General features: G+C 45.3%; 1 protein-coding gene across 3 annotated transcripts in view; it reads right to left on the bottom strand.

Moving 5' to 3' along the window:
• Lrguk (leucine rich repeats and guanylate kinase domain containing) overlaps positions 1–19,513 on the bottom strand; it is a 113,799-nt gene that overhangs the window by 61,753 nt on the left and 32,533 nt on the right. For all 3 annotated transcript variants that reach the window (XM_050148110.1, XM_050148111.1, XM_050148109.1), the window contains exons 7-11: positions 17,679–17,822; positions 8,589–8,669; positions 6,699–6,785; positions 5,358–5,464; positions 932–1,051 (exon numbers count right to left, since the gene is read on the bottom strand). In XM_050148110.1, the coding sequence (XP_050004067.1) occupies positions 932–1,051; positions 5,358–5,464; positions 6,699–6,785; positions 8,589–8,669; positions 17,679–17,822 (539 nt within the window). The remainder of the gene's footprint in view (positions 1–931; positions 1,052–5,357; positions 5,465–6,698; positions 6,786–8,588; positions 8,670–17,678; positions 17,823–19,513) is intronic.

The following is a 19,513-nucleotide window of genomic DNA, read 5'->3' as shown; positions in this document are numbered from 1 at the left end:
GGTGTAGTGAGCAGGGGGTCCCGCCTATGTGGAGATAGACGCAGAGATGGTAATGGAGCTGCCTTTGGGTCTCCACGCTACTATAAGTGACCCCAGAAAACTCATTGGTTCAATAAACAGGTCTCTAGTAGACTCACTACTTTGGTCTCTCCTTAGAAAGTGCCACACAACAGCAAGACAGTAGAAGGACACTTCCTTCAAACACCACAGCCCTCAGTTAAAGCGATCAGCACTTTCAGGTCTTGGAGAATGATCTGAGTTGGCATAACTTAAACATTAGAAGGATTACATATAGAACCCTGTGTAGATTACAGTATGATTAATGGCAAAGAAGCTAAACGACCTTGCGTGGGGAAGGTGTATAAAGGACCGAGTGTGCCCTGCTTGTCTACGTGTTTGGTCACTGAGATCTATTTACTACTGGTCTCACCAAAGACAAAATCTGTTATTTCTTTTCATTAATTCATAAGTTCTGCAACTGGAATATATGCTAATAATCATTTCTACTATATCATTTAGGATGGTGGGAGAAACAAGATTCCACATCGTGCAAGTCCAAGTAATTGTACCAATCCAATTGTAGCAATATGGCGGTTGGGACATCTGAGGACCAATCAAGTGTAGCGATATGGCAGTTGGGACATCCGAGGACCAATCAAGTGTAGCGATATGGCAGTTGGGACATCCGAGGACCAATCAAGTGTAGCGATATGGCGGTTGGGACATCCGAGGACTTGTCATCCACGTGACATCTTTGTCACTTACTTATCACTTCTAGCTTTTAAGTATAACTTAAATAAATTGTGCGTCCATCTAAGAATTTGCTTAAAGCAGACAGAATTATCAACATCTGAGAACTTTGTAAAGAAACGATTGCTGCCCTCAGCAAGGCAGGAAAATCTCCCAGACTTACACGCAACGGAAAACTTACCCATATCTGAAGTAAGTATTAAACTGTCTGCAGAGGCGGTGGGCAAGTTCTCGTTTCCCACACGCTGCAGGACCAGTTAGGATCAGCATGGGGTAAGGGGCATCCAGACTCGGCAGAGTACTGCAACAAGATCCCACAGAGACATTAGCTACCTGCACAGGCAGGGTTTCTAACTCACAGTCAGAACTGACAAGTGCTCGCTGAATATAGACAAGCAGAAGGATGGTTCCACTCTCTGGAATGAGATTGTAATAAATCAAAAATAATACTAGGGCTGGAGAGACAGACCAGAAGTTAAGAGAACTTAAGTGCCCTTCCAAGAAGACCCAGGTTGGGTTTCCAGCACCCACATGTACCAGCTCATAACTCCAGTTCTAGGGGAATCTGATATCCTCCTCTGGCCTTCACAGGCACCTCCCCCCAACACACACACACACACACACACACACACTATGCACATATATACACTCAGGCACACACACATATACAACATAACATAAAATATAACTTTCATTCAAAGGATAGATAAGGTAAAATACAAATTTCCCTCAGTTTCCTTTACCAAGCTTTTCTAAAGGTGAAATATGGTAGGACACATTAGTTCCTGGTTACTAAGTATTCCTTCCTCCCAGAATTTACCATTGAGCACAGTGAGTGAATTCTGAGGTCCGCATTTAGCATCCCTATCCCCCCCCCCCCACCTTAGAACACAGGCATGCAAAGCAGGCTTCAGCATAACAGTGAAGTCACACCAGAGTGCTCACCGCAGGCCAGACAGTGCACTAGATCCCTACACACCCTCGGGTAATTAGTGCAGCGCTAAGGAGGCTGTACTATATTAATCCTCACTTAACACAAGCTGGAGTAAGGGAAGGCAGAGTGACATGCTCAAAGGAAAAGGAAGGGCTGGCATGTGACTCTAGACTGGAAGACCGGAATAAAGAATGAAATTATTGCCTGGCAGAGTAGCACAGTCCCTTCATCCCAGCACTCGGGAGACGGAAGCAGGAAGGGCTCTTAGAGCTGAAGGCCGGCTTATTCTACAGGGTGTGTTCCAGGACAGCCAGAGTTACATAGAGAGACCCCGACCTTCAACAGGAACGGATTTATTAACATGGTGTCTTACATCACACACTGTGCCAATGGTTTGCACACTCTTTGTGAGATAAACCGTAGAAACAGAATGAAATGTTCGATTGCATAGCTGAGCTGTGGGTTCAGGGAAGAGTCTATAACATCCAGGAAACCGCATGGGTTTCTAATGTCTGTGGATAACCATAAAAACGGGGGAAGCTTAAACACAAGCGCCCACGGAGAACACACGCCACAGAAGGAGGCAAGAGTCTCCAGCAATGTGCTGGCTGCCTGGGACTGGAGCCGGCACTGGAAAAGGAAGCAGTGGGCACCATCCGACAGATCTAAGGACAGGAGCCCTCTGAACATCTCTAGGTGCCCACTGGAAACAGATGGGCTGAAAGTGACATGCGCAAAATCCTGCTCACGGGTATTCACAGCAACTTTATTAGCGGCACCCCAAACTGGAATCAGCATAAACACCTTTAATATGTGAATGGCTGATGCTGATACATCTACGCCCTGGAATACTACTTAACAATAAATAAAAGGATTCACCCCCATGGATGAATCTCCAGGAAGGTGCCCTGCACGGGGTGGGAGGATGAGAGCGGTGGAAAGTTACACTGTGTGACCGCTGTACATCATACTCTTGATCTTATACATCATACATCATAAATCCTGACAATCTTACGATATGGGGGCAGATCATGGCTTCCGGGCTGAGAGAAGATGTGGAGGGAGAGAGGGATAGATAGAAGAGTCACACCTATCTAAAGGCACCACGGGGAGGCCTGGGATGAAACTGCTAAGTCCTGAATGTGGTGCTTGCCAGCTGACAGACTCCCGATAGAGCCGCACAGAAGCAGACAGGAGTCCCGGAGGGACAAGAGAAACCCGGTGACTCAGAAGGCTTCTGGGTCAGTCTTCTGGTTTTGGTACTCGACTCACTGTTGTCCAGGGCAACAGTGTCGTGGGATGTGGGGGAAAGGTGCAGAGTCCCTGTATACTGTTTCCTACAATGGCATGCACATAGTGACTCCCACAATTTTCAAGAAAAAAATATGACAGATAGTGACAAATATTGAAAATAGCCAAAAAGGAAGTTTTCCTGACCGAGAAAATCAAAGCCATGGAGCCAGAAAAGTGTTAGACAATTCAAAAATTCTCCATAAGTAAAATAATTGTGAAGGCATATGTTATGTCCAAAGTATGCCAGAACAAAACCAAGGCCTCTTGAAGAAATTAGGGCCAGCATTGGGGGAAAGCGTGCACAAGACGGTTCTGGGGAAGTTGCGCATACTAAAGGGTAGAGCTATCAGTGACTACCAGGCCACTCGCAGTTTGTCTGCATCATTTCAATCAGGCATCCTCACCCCATTCAGGAAACACTGATTTTCTGGCAATGTCAGTATACCATTGACAGACCAGGTGCCTGCAGCCCCCTGGTGCCCTCCTCCAGCTGCAATGGCTGGTCTTCCCGGCAGCCACTGAAGCAGAACTGTGAGCCATGATCCACACCTCCTTGGCCTCTGCCCTTGTTTGTCTGGCAGCCAGATGTGACTAGGAAGTATGTTCCTCAAACATGACTACTGATGTCTTTGATGTGTGCTCTTACATAAATACACCCTAAAGCATCGAGCAAGCAGCGGCAAATCAAGACAGAGACCTTCTCTAAGTCCAATGTACTTCTGGTGTACACAATGGAGGGCTAAATCATCTCACCTGGAGGGCTCTCATGAACATGCAAAGCTGCCAATGCCGACATGACGACACTGTTTGCAAAAACCGCGTCCTGGATCGTGAAATCAAACATTCTGCTCTCTTGCGGGAAGCCAACTGTGAGGTGCAGGAGCAAACACCGCAGGAAGAAAAGAAGCACTTATATCCAAGAGCTTACAAGTATTTTTAAAACGCCTGTGGGTATTGATAGAATTTCTGTGTTATACTTGTGGCATCAATGGCCATCTGCTCTGACAGACTGTTTCAAGAGAAATGGAGAAACCGTGGTAAATCTGTCTTCGGATGTGGAGGTGAGAGACTCCTGCGTGCAGCCACGCAAGGTGGCTCCTCCCTGCTGCGCTGGTGGCATCCCAGCAGAGACAATTCAGGTTTCTCCGGGGTGAGCTGGGCTTCCTGCTAGGTACTCCCCTAAAGATCAGAATCCATCCAGAATGCCCGCAGTTAAGAAAGGGTTTCCAAGGGACGGGGTGATGTTAACTGTGACCCTCAGCTTGTCTAGGACATTAGTGAGGTGCACCGTTGGGTGCATTTTTGAGGGGTTTTCCAAAGAGGGTTAACTGAGGGGAATATGACATGTGTACAGAGCTATATTGGCTACTTTTTGCTGTGATAGATATCATGACAAAAAGCAACTAAAAAGGGGGTTCACTTTGCGTTCACGGGTCTCAAGGAAGAGTCCATCACGGCAGGGGAGGGACGGCAGCAAGCAGCCCAGAGAAGGAGGCTCAGGGATCACATCTTCAATGGAAAATACAAAGCAGAGAGGACAAGCTGGAAGCTGGGCAGAGCTGTACACCCTCAGAGTCCTCCCCCAATGACGGACTTCTTCCAGCAAGGCCGTACCTCCAGAGGTTCCATAATCTTTCCTAAACAGCACCGCAACTGAGGAGCAGGTGTTCAAATACATGAACACAGGAGACATTTCTCATTCAAACCAACACTAGTACCACCCAGGACTGAGAGCCTGCCTTCTCGTCCCCACTTCCCGATCTGCCCAGACATAAGAAAACCCCTCTGCCGCAGCTGGGAGTTCTTTATTCTGCATCACGATGATGGACCATATCCTCTCAGACCATAAGAAAAAGTCTACCCTCTACCCCTGATTCGCTTTGGCAGCTAAAATGCAAGGGTCCTGAAGAGAGACTGGAGGGAGTCAGATCACCCTCACGCCTGGGAAAGCCACCAAAGGGAAAACACAGCCAAGCACACAGTTAGCAGCCACAGTGGGAGACGTGGCCCCTTACCTCAGAGAAGGAAGAAAGAAACTACAAACTTTTTTTTAACTGTCTTATGTACACATGTGTTTTGCCTGCACGGAGTCTGTCGTCCATGAGCTATGTGTGTGACTGATGTTCATGGATGCCAGGAGAGAATCAGATCCCCTGGGACTGGAGTTACAGACAGTTGTGAGCTCACACGTAAGTCTGGGAATTGAACCGGGTCCCGTGGAAGAGCAGCCGGTGCTCTTAGCCTGTGAGCCTTCTCTCCAACCCTGAGAAAGTCGCTTCTCTAGCGAAGGAGTGACTCACACGAGAAGGAGGGCTAGAGGAAACAGCAATCCTGTCTGTTTCTGGCATGCGTTCTACCTGTAGAGGGTCCTAATAAATACCTGTCAAAGATCCTCTGTGGCTGCGACATGCTGTTGACAACATGGGTCATGTGATCTCGGACAGCGACCACTTCAGGGGGAGGGTCATATATATTCACGGCAGAAACCTTTTCCAGAAGGAGGAAAGTAAAAAGGAGATGTGTTTGCTCCCGAAAGAACGTGAGGGTTGGCCTGCGCTTAGAGAAATTCCTAGATATGCACTCTAGATTGACAAGGTAAGTCACGTGCTCCCTGGCCTTGCACTCATTCTTCCTGTCACTAACTTCCCTAAAATTCCAATAATGGCTGTTACTGTAAAAAGCTGGGCCAGGTCCTTAAGTCCTCATTTCCTTTATATTCTCCGTTTGGGGCAGCAAGCTAAAGACAAAACAACACCTCTGAAGCACGTGATTGATTTTAATACAATAAACAATCCAACTTCTAGGACGAGAAGAAGGAATAAAATGCATTGTTCAAGATTCTATGTCGTCGACGCCATTGGACTGCTTTCTGGTATCTTCTTGCCCAAGATGTTCCCACCCCCTCACATTCTCCCAGACTTGCTCCACTTTTCTCTGACTCTCTCTAGCCAAGGATACAGGCCCTATCCTTGGTGTAAAGGTCTCTGTTTTTACTGGCCTCCTAAACACATGACCCTTTATTTAACGGTGATTTTCATTTTAATTCTACTTGCAAAATGTTAAAAGAGGCCTGGGAGTGTGGAAATAAGGATGGGGAAGCATCTGGAACTCTTAGTCTGGGCTGCAGAAAGGCATCTGTGGGATGCAATAGGTGCCCACCTCTATACCTTTCTCATTCCCTTCTCACAGTGGATCTCGTATAAGCAGCCCCTCCTTAGCGGTCATGGGAGGAGGGAGCTGGTGCGGGCTAGCACTCAAGAGCTCATTCCTCCGCAACTCTGTGGACCAGACAGATCACCATAGAGAGCAGAAGCAGAGACACTACAATAGCAGAGATTACATCGAAAGACACGATACATTTCGTTGTTAATTTTCAAAATAACAGACAATTTCAGAGTCTGCGATTAGATCGGAAAGTGGCGTATACTGCTGTCAGCCACAACAGGGAGTGGGCAGCAGGAGGGGGCGCCCGTTTGCCTTCCGCACTGTCAGACTGCCTACCGCACCCATGGACAGCCTGTCACTGCAAGTGCTGAGACCCAGCTCAACAGGGGGTTCAACTGACAAACCGGGGACAAGGAGATCCGTCCTGGAAAGGATTAATCTGCATACTGCTATGCGTCTCGCTGATTGGTTGCACTAACCCTGCCACAAGCAGCATGCAAGTTTTGAACATATTAACCGGAAAACACACGGAGCACACGCATGATTACATACGTACCTTCTCTTCCACTTTAATCTTCTGCTGATCTAACTCTGTCAGTCGCAGCAGCATAAATATTACGAAGAACCAGTACTCAGATTTGCTCTAGTTAAAGCAAGAGGAGACTATTCAATGGCTTTTTCTCTTCCCCAGGTCAGCGAACACCAACCTATTCTCAGGGGCCTTTCTGTTCTAGTTGGGCCTTTTCGAGACCCATTGCCATGACTGTCTTCCACGCCCCTTATACCCCCACAGGGCTCTGCATTTTCACATTCACCAGCCCCCTTAAATTAACAACAAAGATGCAGAATGTGTCCTATAATTGATAAATCGCGTCACATGTTCGGATCTCACTAATATCCCTGTGAGATAAGCAGGGTGGCAGGATTATCCTCGGGGGTAGAGGTGAAGCCTTGATGAGGTGGGGCACCCCATCTAAGATGCCAAGCCCCTCTCTTCTAATGCAAAGAGTTTCATTACTGAAAATAATGACATTTGGCTATTTCTTATTATTTCATCGTGGGTTTATTATTTAGTGTGTTCTTTTGTATTAGCTGGGATCATTCATTATGAACTTACGTTGCAATAATAAAATGAGACTTGGCTTATGAACAAATTCCTCTTTACTCCCTGCCAACTGTTAGGATTGCCTGACTTTGAAAGTGATAACTGAGGTGTTTTGTTTCGTTTCTGTTTCTGGTATAGGAAGCTTCATCTCTTTGAATAGCGTGATACAGGTGGAAGATGCCTTTCACGGATGGGAATGCAAGAGAAGTATCCAGAACAGGATCATTCCTTAGGGTCCCCACACAGAGACACAGGAGACAGACTGCTAGTTACCCTGACGAGTCACTCCGTGTTGTATGTAGGAGGGAGCTGCCAGGCCCCGATCCCTGGATGATTATCATGCACCAACTGGTGCATTTGTAAAGCTTCTCTTGCACGCTTCACAGTGCAAGGGCTATGACTGTTTGTTTATAGGTGAATTCACTGGCGGGAGGGGTTCCTGTAGGCACAGACCGCTCTCTGAGGGCCAGAGCCTGGGACTTTGGGGCTACTCAGTCTCGCTCCTCACTGCTTCCCCTGGGAGGCTTTTACCTTGCTGACCACTGTCCCCCCTCCCCCACCTCTCTATCCGCTTTTATTTTTCAATATCTCTTTTTTTATTTCTGATTTGATATTTTATTTGTCTAGACATACTCGTCAAGACGTAAACCAGGAGAACACAAGAGAAGCTGACTTAGCTAGGACTCTGTGGAATCAAGAGGGGAGACCGTGGGTACAAACACCAAACAAAGATGGACAACGAGTGAAGGAAAGGGGTAGGAAGAAGGGCATGAGCAATGGAGGAAAAGAGGAGCTGGAAACTGTCCCTGATCCTTAGAGCTCAGTGGTTAGAAACCCCTAGGGACTATGTCATTTTAGTCTATAGTTGTTTTATATCCATGCCGATTCCATGGCTCTCTTCAGGCAAATTACTTTGGGCATCCACGCTAACACTGCCTTTGCTGTTACAAAACAGAAACCACATTCTGTCTGGACCCCTGGGCTCTTGATTCTCCAATATGAAAGGACAAGAACATTGCTTTACAATCTTATTATTCATCCTCTGCTGTAACGTTTAGCTCCACCCACCACATGACTTAAAGGGCCAGGTAAGAGACTTTCAACTGCAGGCTTTACAGGAACTGGGGCAGTTGACAGATGGTTAGCCCTGAAAGACAACCACACTTCTCTAAAACAAGCGGTTTACAATGCTAGTTCATGTAGCTGTTGTAATGATTTCCAGAGGCGGGGGCTGCACTCACATCCCTGAAGCTCCCTATCACAGCACGGGGCTGAACGGGAACTCTAAGACTGGTCCTTGCTCCCTTCCCCTCCCCCTCCCCAAGGGAAATAAACTCTCACCTGAATTGGATTCTTTAGCAGATTGAGAACTCGAAGGATAGGAAGATTTTCAATATATTCTATTTCACTCAGCTCCTCAATCTATTTGATCAAAATAAATAAATCCATTATCAACAGCCAGTGAAGACAATAGGGAACACAATATAACGGGAGCCAATATAATTGGTTCCTTTAAATCTAATTTATTTCAAATGTGTCCAGTTGAATACCCAGCTTGTCAAGGAGAATGCTCTAAAGTCATTGGAGGAGGCGGGAATTGCTGCATGACCTCGGGAGATGAGAGCACGCGGGACCCCATCTTCTCCCTTTCCTTCAGCCTGGAGAACAGTAATCTCCTCATGCATGCTGATTCTGAGTAGAACTAAAATAGCTCGTAAAGTGAGAGAAACAGAACAGCCACCTTGTTCCAGCCCTCCAGGCTCAGACTTTCCGCCCAACCCAGTTTCTTCCCTCTGCTGTCTGTGACTGCCTAAGGCTTCCACTGTAGGAGACAGGCCAGCCTTCTGCGCCTTTTCCATAAGGATTACGTCTCAGCAGAAACTGTATAATTTGTTTGTTTATTTTGAGACAGGGTCTCTTCCACGTAACCCTCACTGGCCTTGAACTCTCAGTGTAGACCAGCCTGGCCTTGAACTCACAGAGATCCTCCTGGCCCTGCCTCCTGAGCACTGGCATTAAAGGTGTGTGCCATGCCACCCACTCCACCCCGCCCCGCCCGCCCTCAGTTGTGTGACCGATTTGTGGTGAGCGTCCACGGATGCGCCTGCTGACTAAGCATTTCTGTGCACAGGCTCTAGTTTGCAATTTGAAAAACCAGAAGTGGCTCCCCAGGTCGAAACGTGGCTTGATTTAGCCAGGGGTAGCCTGGGTTGCAGCAGCCCTCCATTCTCCGCCACTCTAATGGCAAAGAGGCTTAAGATTTCTACAGTAAACGATATCAATCTTAGTCCAGGGGCAATAGTGGATTTTATAATAAATTAGTATTTCTGCATGTCTCATTAAAGCATTCTACCAAGCGGTTCACAGAAAATTTCTAAGTCATCCAAACCCCAGTGACACCAAAATGCAAATTAGTCCAAAACTAAGTCGGGTGGTGAGACACACTAACCACAGTCCAGGATGCCATTTCCAAAACTGTCATCAGAAAGGCAAACTCCAAAGTTGCAGCATACCGTGTGTGTCCCCCATGCACAAAAAATAAGCTAGCTGGAGAAGTAGCAAGCTATTTTATTAGCTTTTCCCCGTATAAGATAATGAAATTGTCCTTCAGACTGACATGTGAACCATCTATAAGAAAAATAAAATTGTTTTTATATTGATTTTTTTTCAGGAAGGTAGACGGTAAACTTGGCTTGTATTTTTCCATCAGAATTTCTGAGCAATGGGCTTGATTTCTGCCTGGCACACAGTTCTTGTTCTTGCATCCACCTTGTCTCACCCACAAGGCCTGGCCTTAAGCGCCTACAGACTGCCGGTCAGAGTGGAAAGTGTGCCTTCTTCCTAATGGGCAATCTGACGAGTTATATTGTATCCAGCCATCCCACTCCCCGAGACTTACGTGAAGAGATCAAGAGATCGTCACACAGGCCAAAATTACATACAAGAATATTCAGTCTAATTCTGTTAGTAAAGACGTTCCCCTTTTCCTAAGAATTTTATCCATCCTTATGTGACTGAATGAGTCACAACATTGTCCTATAGTTGGAACACTATGTACTCATTTTAGAAAATCGTATGTGTGGTAATTGATACTTCCAGATTGGCAATTTTTAAATGATTGTATTGACAAATGAAGAGCCAGAGATGCCTACAATACGTTATCCGAACTTTATAACTGCAGTGGGAGACGTAAGCATGAATGAGCTTTATGACACTCATGCCCAGTAATGGCATTTCCAAAAATCCATCATGAGGAAATGATTTAAAAAATGCATGAAACAATAGATTTATGTGTGAGGATATATATACTTCAACATTATTTTAATAGCAGGTTGTAAACACAACAAATTTCAATAAGTAAATAATTCAATAAATCCTGACATATCCATTAATAGATTATCTTATGCTATTAAATCAGATTTTTGAAATATTGGGACTATTTGTTTTCTATATAGGAATTCGATTCCTATTGAACACTGCTCCCCACACATGCACACGCAAGTCCTAGTTAAAGACTAAATAATGAAAAAATAATCCAAAATTTGAAATAAAAAATTCATAAGAATATTTTTAAAATTAAGGTAAGGAAATTTTATGAAAACGCAAAAATCAGAAAAGACAAGCGGTTGGTGTTAAAAATAACTCTCATCCTCCCCTCCATTCCACAGACATACAGCAGCACACTATACGAGCCTTGGAGGGCTCATGACAAACCCAAAACTAGGAGGCTGAAAACGGCAGGAGCTAATTCTTACGGCTCTGAAGATGAGGGTGCAATCAAAGGCTGGCAAGCGGTGATTCCTCTGAAGGTGCCAAAAGAGAATCCTTCCTTGCCTCTTCCAGCTTCTCGTGAAGCCAGACAGCCTTGACTTAAAGCAACATAAACCTGGCCTCCGTGCCTGTTTTCTCCCCTTCTGTCTCTCAGGCCTTCAGGTCATCCTAATACCAGCATGATCTCATGTTGAGATCATTAACTTCACCTGTAGAAACCCTTTTCTAAACAAGGGAGGCAGGGAAGGGTTAGTGGGCCTTCTACCTCACAGGATTAGCTTCCGAGAAGCTGCGTCATGGCCGCATTTACCTTCTGAGAGATGGCGACATAGTGCAGTTCCCTATGCTGGAGTGGGATCCTGCCCCTACAACATTTAGAGAAAATGAATGTCACGCCTCGCCATGGTGCTGGTTGGCACCATTACCATCCAGTCACCCCTGCCACCTGACAGAGACCTAGCGTCTTCAGTCCACAGTCCATGCTGCCTCGCGATTTCTGCCTCAGAGGGCTCCCCTCTGGGACCTTCCTCTCTTTACTGCCTCTGACTCACTGTAGCCTCACAGTCTCCACTCAAACAACTGCTGACCTTGCCCATTTACCTTTCTTCACCCAGGAGGGGGCCAGGCACTCGCAGTTTTCCCAGAATTTTACTGCACCTTAGACACCATCCACACCCTTCAGAGGTGAGGGGCTGAGGACTCTAGAGAGTCATATTTTCCCCCAACAATATTCTTGAGTGCCAACCATAAATCAAGCCTGGCACAGTCTGAAGAGATAAACTCTCCAAGGTCAAGAAGATAACATCTTAGAGAGGTGGTTCCCAACCTTCCTAAAGGGTGGTTCTCCGACACTTTAATACAGCTCTTCATGTTGCAGTGACCAAGCATAAAATTATTTTTGTTGCTACTTTGTAACTGTTATTTTGCTACTGTTATGGATCATGACGTAAACATCTGTTTCCCTGATGATCTTGGGTGACTCCTGTGAAAGGGTCATTCGACTCCCAAAGGGGTCGTGGCCCACAGGTTGAGAACCACTCCTAGGGGGCAGGACATAATTCTTCAAGATATAAAGAATAAAATATGGCATGCTGTAATCTTGGGTATAGGTGAAGCTTTTCACTGGGACTTCCAGTTCCCCCAATAAATGCACAGAGACTTAATACTACTTATAAATGCTTGACTGGTAACTTAGGCTTATCTCCAGCCAGCTCTTACAACTTAAATTAACCCATTTCCATTAGTCTATTGCTGCCCCAAGGCTTGTTTACCTCATCTATGAACTTCCCATGTTGCTTCTTCTGACTGCCTAGAGACTCCTCAGACTCCGCCCTTCTTCTTCTCAGCATTCTCTCTGCCCTGAAAATCCTGCCTAGCTATTGGCCAATCAGCTTTTTATTAACAAGGAAAGCAACAAATGTTCAGTGTACAGAAGAATTATTCCATAGCACAGTAATAAGTACTAATGATGAAAGACAGTGTGGAGGCTCAAGAATACACCGAGAAGTTGCTGGAGAACCCCGGAAGGAGACAGAAAGAAAGTGATGACGCCCCACCTCCCAAATCCCTAACCAGAGAGCACATGGCCCCACGCTTACCCCTAAGCCTACTGGTCTCTGCCCTAAGTTATGTGGACTGACCATATGAGGTCTTCTTTCCTCTACCGATCGCCTAATGATCTCAGTCAAGTCCTTGACTTTTTTAGCAGTCTTACTCCAACTCCACGGAGTAGGTTAACAAGAAATAGGCCAACTTGGCCATTCTGGAGCAGGCATTAAGGGCCATGACTATAGGGAAAGTGATATCAGCCCTGGCCTGAAGCTCAAATGTTCTGAAGAAGCAATGAAGCAGCTTAAGAACCAAGGCTGCAAGTGAACACCATGGCATTCTGCAGAGAACCATGGGCAGTTTCTAGTTCTATTACTTTGGGGGCTGGATAGCAGCTCAGGCTACCTATCCCTGGCTGGCCTATTGGGATGTAGAGACCAAGAGCACCCAAGGGACCTCCTTCCTGCGTGTGTCCAATGGCAGGAGTAGAATGAAGAGTGACTTTAACAGTGATATGACCACACCAACATCTCCGCGAATCCAGACCCAGCTGCCTCTGCTTCCGCATTGGCCCTGCATAAGACAGGAGACCCCCAGATCGTATACTCAAAGCTCCTCTTTTCAAGCCTAATAAGTGGAAACCCAAAGAGAGATCAAGTTCACTTAGCAGTCAAATTCCCACAAATTCTTTATGTTACTATATACACAAGGACAAAAGCATGAACTGGGATCCAAGAAGGCGGTGGTAATGTCCTCTCATTGCTTGCCTGAGACATTAAAAAGAGTCTATTGCTGAACAATGAGAAGCAAGAAACCCTTTACCTTAGAACACACACCATCTATGAAAACAATGCCTCGCTGTCGCCACCTCCATCCACGTCGAGGGAGACTGTCCAAGGCAGCGTAACTGATGGAGAAGACCAGACTGGCTCAGCAGAGTGCTGAAGTTATCTACAAGTGAAGCTCTTTCCTCGCATCTGTGGTTTTGAGTACTGTATTGTGACTCCTTGCAAAAATGGACAAGAAGGGCTGATAATAAATTCTAAGGTATTAGCTGGGCTTGGTGGTGCACACCTTTAATCCCAGAGGCAGGTGAATCTGTAAGCTTGAGGCAAGCTGAGCCTACAAAGCAAGTTCCAGAACAGCCAGGGCTACACAGACAAACTTTGTCTTGAAAAACAACGGCCTCCTGATACACAGAAACTCGGAGGTGTAGCGCCAAGATTCAGAAGCAGCCTAGTGTTCCCTGAGTTAGCCCTGACAAGAATCCCACAGCTGGGAGGGTGTAGAGGCTGTGGTGGCGTTGAAAGTTTGGGTCAACTTTAAGCGCTAGCCATGATTTAGAATGTCACAGGGACCGCAGAGTGGAAGATGGCAGGGGTCCCCTAACCAGCAGACAGCAAACATGGGCAAAGGGCAGGCATGTACACAGGTATAAACAGAATAACACTGAGGAAATGGCTACCGAGAAAACAGTCCTCACATCGCACTGAATCATAGAGGAAGCAGCATACCTATGTGGTGCTCCCTTTACAAATAAATTTTCCACCCCTGAATAAAAAAATTCTCAACCATCCTATAGAAACCCCTTAGGGACTCGTCAGAGGGTTCAAATAACATTTCAAAGGATTGTAAGTTACTCCCACCATGCCCAGTGGGGGACCAGGGAATTATGCTACTGTCAAAGACTGATTTGCCAAAGGAGTGCCCTGTAGGGCGAGTGTCCACTTTTTTACAGAACAGAGTCTCTAACGTTAGGAAATTATAAATGCCTTTCTTCATTTGAACATACCTCTTTTTCTTTCACCCTTTTCCAGTGTAGTTTAGAAAGTGACTTGAAAAGCAAGAGAGAGATATATTCTATGTGGTGTGACTTTGGACCCGCATTCTGGCTAAACGAAGTGAGATGTACTCCCAACTATAACATAAACACCCAGTGCCAAAAGTCCGATATAAAACAGTAGGAGACAAAATAGCTCAATAATAATTTCATATGTAGATTATGTGCTAAAACTGCATTTCAGAGCTACCTAGTTAAATAATGTATATTATTAAAGTTAACGTCTCCTTTCTTTTTCCCTTTTATTAGTGCTGGTAACTTTACACCCATGGCACATCCAAGCCTTGTTGCTGTGGGATAATGCTCTTGTACACCGTATAGATTTGTCACTCATATTGGTTTAATGAAACGCGGATTGGCCAGTAGCCAGGAAGGAAGTATAGGCAGGGCAACCAGACTAAGAGAATGCTGGGAAGAGGAAAGGCAGAGATGCAGTCACCAGCTAGATGCAGAGGAAGCAAGATGAGAATGCCTCACTGAGAAAAGGTACCAAGCTACGTGGATCACATAATTTAAGTTATAATAAGCCTGAGCTAAGAAGCGAAACACTGTTGTAATTAATAAAGTTTCTGCTTGATTATCCAGGTCTGGGCAGCTGGGAAACAAAAGCCTGGTCTCTGTCTACAGCTTGGGTTCTCAAGTCTAATTCCACTCCCATTTCTGAAGGCAAGGCCCTAGGTTCTCATCTACTATAACTGTTTTATCACCACTGCTGTTACTTCTCTTAAATTCTTAGATGTACTGAGCTGGCATTTAATGAGCTTGTTCTACCTTCTAAACATCCCCTATATAAATATGACAGCCATGTTAAACACAAAGTATTTCTTAAGTCAATCCTCAATGGCAATTCATAAAAAGGACGCTAAAGCCATTTGGAACAGAAATTGTACTGTCTTCCTGCGACACAAGATACATGGACCAATGTCATCTAACAGAATCATTTACCTTGTAAGAAGTCACTAAATCAACTCAGTTAAGAGATAAAGTGAGGTGAAGATCAATCTTGTCTAAGATTACAACTGTGCTTATTCTTAGACTGTAGTAACTGACTTTTGTTGATTTGTTTACAACCTAATGAAGAATGCAAGCTTGGTGGGAAAAAGTTCCTTGGAATATAGCTTAGTCATGGGCTTGTGAGAGGCCCCAGTACTGTGCAAGGAAGGAAGAATGAAAAAAAAAAACAGGAAACAAAGAAGAAAGGGAGGGACAACTAACTAAATTAATTAATTTGGAGTTTAAAAGAGAGAAAGAGAATATGAATATAATTTTGAAAGTAAAGGGTACATTGAGCCAGATAAGCAAACAAATTCATTTCCCAACCCATTGAAGAGACACTGTTGCTATAGCAGTATGTAAGAAATCATTTCTAGGGCTGGAGAGATGGCTCAGAGGTTGGGAGCGTTGCCTGCTCTTCCAGAGGTCCTGAGTTCGGTTCCCAGCGACCACATGGTGGCTCACAACCATCTATAAAGGAGTCTGGTGCCCTCTTCTGGCCTGCAGGCATACACACAGACAGGGTATTATATAAATAAATAAATATTTTTTAAAAAAAAAAGAAATCATTTCTATGTCTGTTCATTTTGCTTAATTTTTATGGTTAAGCCTTTCTTGTGGCATTTACATTTATTAGATTACAGATACAACTGTTTATATTTATATTTAACATGTTCAACATGATATATATATATACATACATACACATATACACATATTGTAGAAAGGCTAAATATAGCTAATAATCTATTATTTCCTAAAGGCTATTGTTTTTGTGTTAAGAACATTAAAAACCATTTTCAGCATTTTTCAAGACCACTATTGCTAACTAGTGGTGGCTCATGTCTATAAATTCTAGCACTTTGGAGGTAGAGGCAGGAGGACCAATGTTCAAGGCTGGTTTTGGCTACATAGCAAGTTCAAGGCCAGCTTAGGCTACCTGACACCCTGTCTCAACATCTACCCTCCCCCACTCCAAAACACATGCAAAACACTGTATTGTTAACTGCAGTTGGTGGTACTAAATAGATTTTATTTTTTTAAAAGATTTATTTATTTATTACGTACACAGTATTCTCAGTATTCTGTATACAGGCCAGAAGAGGGCACCAGATCTCATTACAGATGGTTGTGAGCCACCATGTGGTTGATGGGAATTGAACTCAGGACCTTTGGAAGAGCAGGCAGTGCGCTTAACCGCTGAGCCATCTCTCCAGCCCCCCTAAGTAGATTTCAGAATGCATCCCTTTGCCCAGCCTCTAGCTGAAGCTTCCCTCTGCCCAACCTCTAACTGAAGCATCCCTCTGCCCAGCCTCTAACTGAAGCATCCCTCTGCCTAGCCTCTAGCTGAAGCATCCCTCTGCCTAGCCTCTAACTGAAGCATCCCTCTGCCTAGCGTCTAGCTGAAGCATCCCTCTGCCTAGCCTCTAGCTGAAGCATCCCTCTGCCTAGCCTCTAGCTGAAGCATCCCTCTGCCTAGCGTCTAGCTGAAGCATCCCTCTGCCCAGCCTCTAGCTGAAGCATCCCTCTGCCCAGCCTCTAGCTGAAGCATCCCTCTGCCTAGCCTCTAGCTGAAGCATCCCTCTGCCTAGCCTCTAACTGAAGCATCCCTCTGCCCAGCCTCTAGCTGAAGCATCCCTCTGCCTAGCGTCTAGCTGAAGCATCCCTCTGCCCAGCCTCTAGCTGAAGCATCCCTCTGCCTAGCCTCTAGCTGAAGCGTCCCTCTGCCCAGCCTCTAGCTGAAGCTTTGTATCCTTTTTAGCAGCATCTTCCCCATGCCTCTCCCACCAATAGTCTGAATTCCTGAATGTAGGCAAGAGGAGACATCTGCCTGTGGATATTCTCTTGTCTCTTCTTGCTTGGACATTTTGAATTGTCTGAACACTTTCTTTCTACAGAAAATGTTGTGTGAACACAACCTCAGAAAATTACACACACGATGACAATTTCAACCTTTAAAATACTGTGACTAAGAATCATCAAATGCTTAGAAATGGTGGTGTTTTTCCAAAAAGTCATACTCTAAGAACTGCCCCAGAAAGTTTGCTAGAGGGCATTCCATGTAAGCCTTGAAAAGCCAATACAGGATCACTTCACAGAGCCACAGAAGCCACACCCTATGTTATCCACGGGAGCCACGCCCTATGTTACCCACGGGAGCCATGCCCTATGTTACCCACGGAAGCCACCTCCTATGTTACCCATGGGAGCCACGCCCTACGTTACCCACAGAAGCCACTCCCTAAATGCCCACAGAAGCCACGCACTACGTTATCCACCTTGTTCTCCTCTAGGTTGATCACTTCCAGGAGGTCATGGTTCTCCAAGCCCTGGAGGCTACTGATCTGATTGTAGGAGAGATCCAGCTTCTGCAAGGCTTTCAGTTCCTCCAGACCTGTGATGTTCTCAATCTGGTTGTTGCTCTGAAATGGATAAAACACAGTTTGTGTTTTAAAGCAAGATGCAAGAAATCTTCGTCTACAAGGACCCCACATTCTTTAAAAACGAAAACAATAAGTTGTTCTTTTCCCACCCCCATTTCCATCATTCGCCTATCTAAACATCTACACAGAGACCCAAGAAGAAAATCCTAGCTTTTCACCTGAAAGGTCGGGGTATAGTATTTTCATTAGAATTTTAATATTTTCATCTTCAGGATGAACTTTCCAGTCAGTAAGATAGTCAAACACTAAGTAATATAAGCTTTTAACAATGTATGCTATGATGTTAGTCCTTTGATTTTTCAACTTACTACATTTATTTTTGAGATTATAATATAATTATATCATTTCCCCTCTTTTCTCTCTTCCTTCCAAACCCTCCCATATGCGCCCCCTTGCTCTCTAGCAAATCTGTGACCTCTTTATTTTTCCATTAAGTTTTACTACAAACATATTGCCTGAGAAGGGAATCTCAGCAAGGGATTGGTGAGATGGGCTGTGCTGTGGGCATACCTGAGATGGATTATAATGACTGCGGCGGGAGGCCCCACCCACTGTGGGTACCACCATCCCCTAGGCAGAGGATTCTAAATTGTATAAGACTGAAGACATGGAGTTGAACACACCCAAGCATGCTCCACTCATTGTTCTCTGCTTCCGTGACTTCTGTGGATCCCTAAGCCATGCTCTCTCAGGCCCCTGGGCTGTGGTTCCCCTGCTACGATGGACCGCGGCCCAGAACTGTGAGCTGAAGAAACGCTTTCCCACGGAGGTGGCTTTTGTCGCAGTGGTTTCTCAGCGCAACTGGAAAAGACACTAAGGCCACACCCCAGAAACCTAAACATCAGTACAGCTGCATGCTGGTCTCCGAAGTCATGGCCTGAATGCGCTCTTTCTGCGCCATCACGGTAAACCCACACTGTAACTCCCACCTATACTCAGTTTCCAGAAATATTCTCAAGTGACATCATCTCACAAAGTCTGTTGATGGTTGAGCTGGTAGAGTCCGCGCTTGTGTCGTACCTCCTCTTTAACCTGTGCTAGCCTATAAAACCTCCCTTAACCAAAGACTATGAAAGAAACGCACTGATTCTAATTCTAAGATACAAGACGACCAAGTCACGCCTGCTTTCAGATCCTAGGAGCTCTAGATACAGATACCATGGTCCAGCCATCCTACTATGGAAACATCACCTGGACAAGCAGAAATCCCAAATCACGGGGGAAAATACCCTGAGACTAAATAGGAGACTAACAGACTGGTACCTATGAGTCAATACCCCGAGACTAATAGCCATCAAAGCAATTCCAGCAAGCCCAGCAGAAGAAACAGCCCTCCGATCCAGTCCAGGGTGCACAACTGTTAGTTAAAACAATGGTTACTCCCTCAATGCCATTACCACTGGGTAGCCTACTACATCATGATAACCACACCTACTTCTTCAATAGTTCACATACAAGCATCTCTCAGACACTGATAACAGGGGAAAGTTCCCATACTCAAATGGTTGTCCTCTTTCTCAGTCTCCATACATCCATGGCAATAATAGCAATAACAATAATTTTCATTTTTGAGGACTTTCCAACATACTCTGCAGTCCTTAGCCCCTTTGCCTTAAGGAACAGAAAAATATCACAGTAAAATTTAGCCTTCGGTTTGAGTCGAAAAGTAT

This window comes from Alexandromys fortis, unplaced genomic scaffold, assembly GCF_014885135.2.
Source record: "Alexandromys fortis isolate MF-2015 unplaced genomic scaffold, M_Fortis_MF-2015_v1.1 scaffold_57, whole genome shotgun sequence".
NCBI lineage: Eukaryota > Metazoa > Chordata > Mammalia > Rodentia > Cricetidae > Alexandromys > Alexandromys fortis.
Note: the sequence above shows the minus strand (reverse complement) of the source record. Positions and strands in the feature narration are given on the sequence as shown.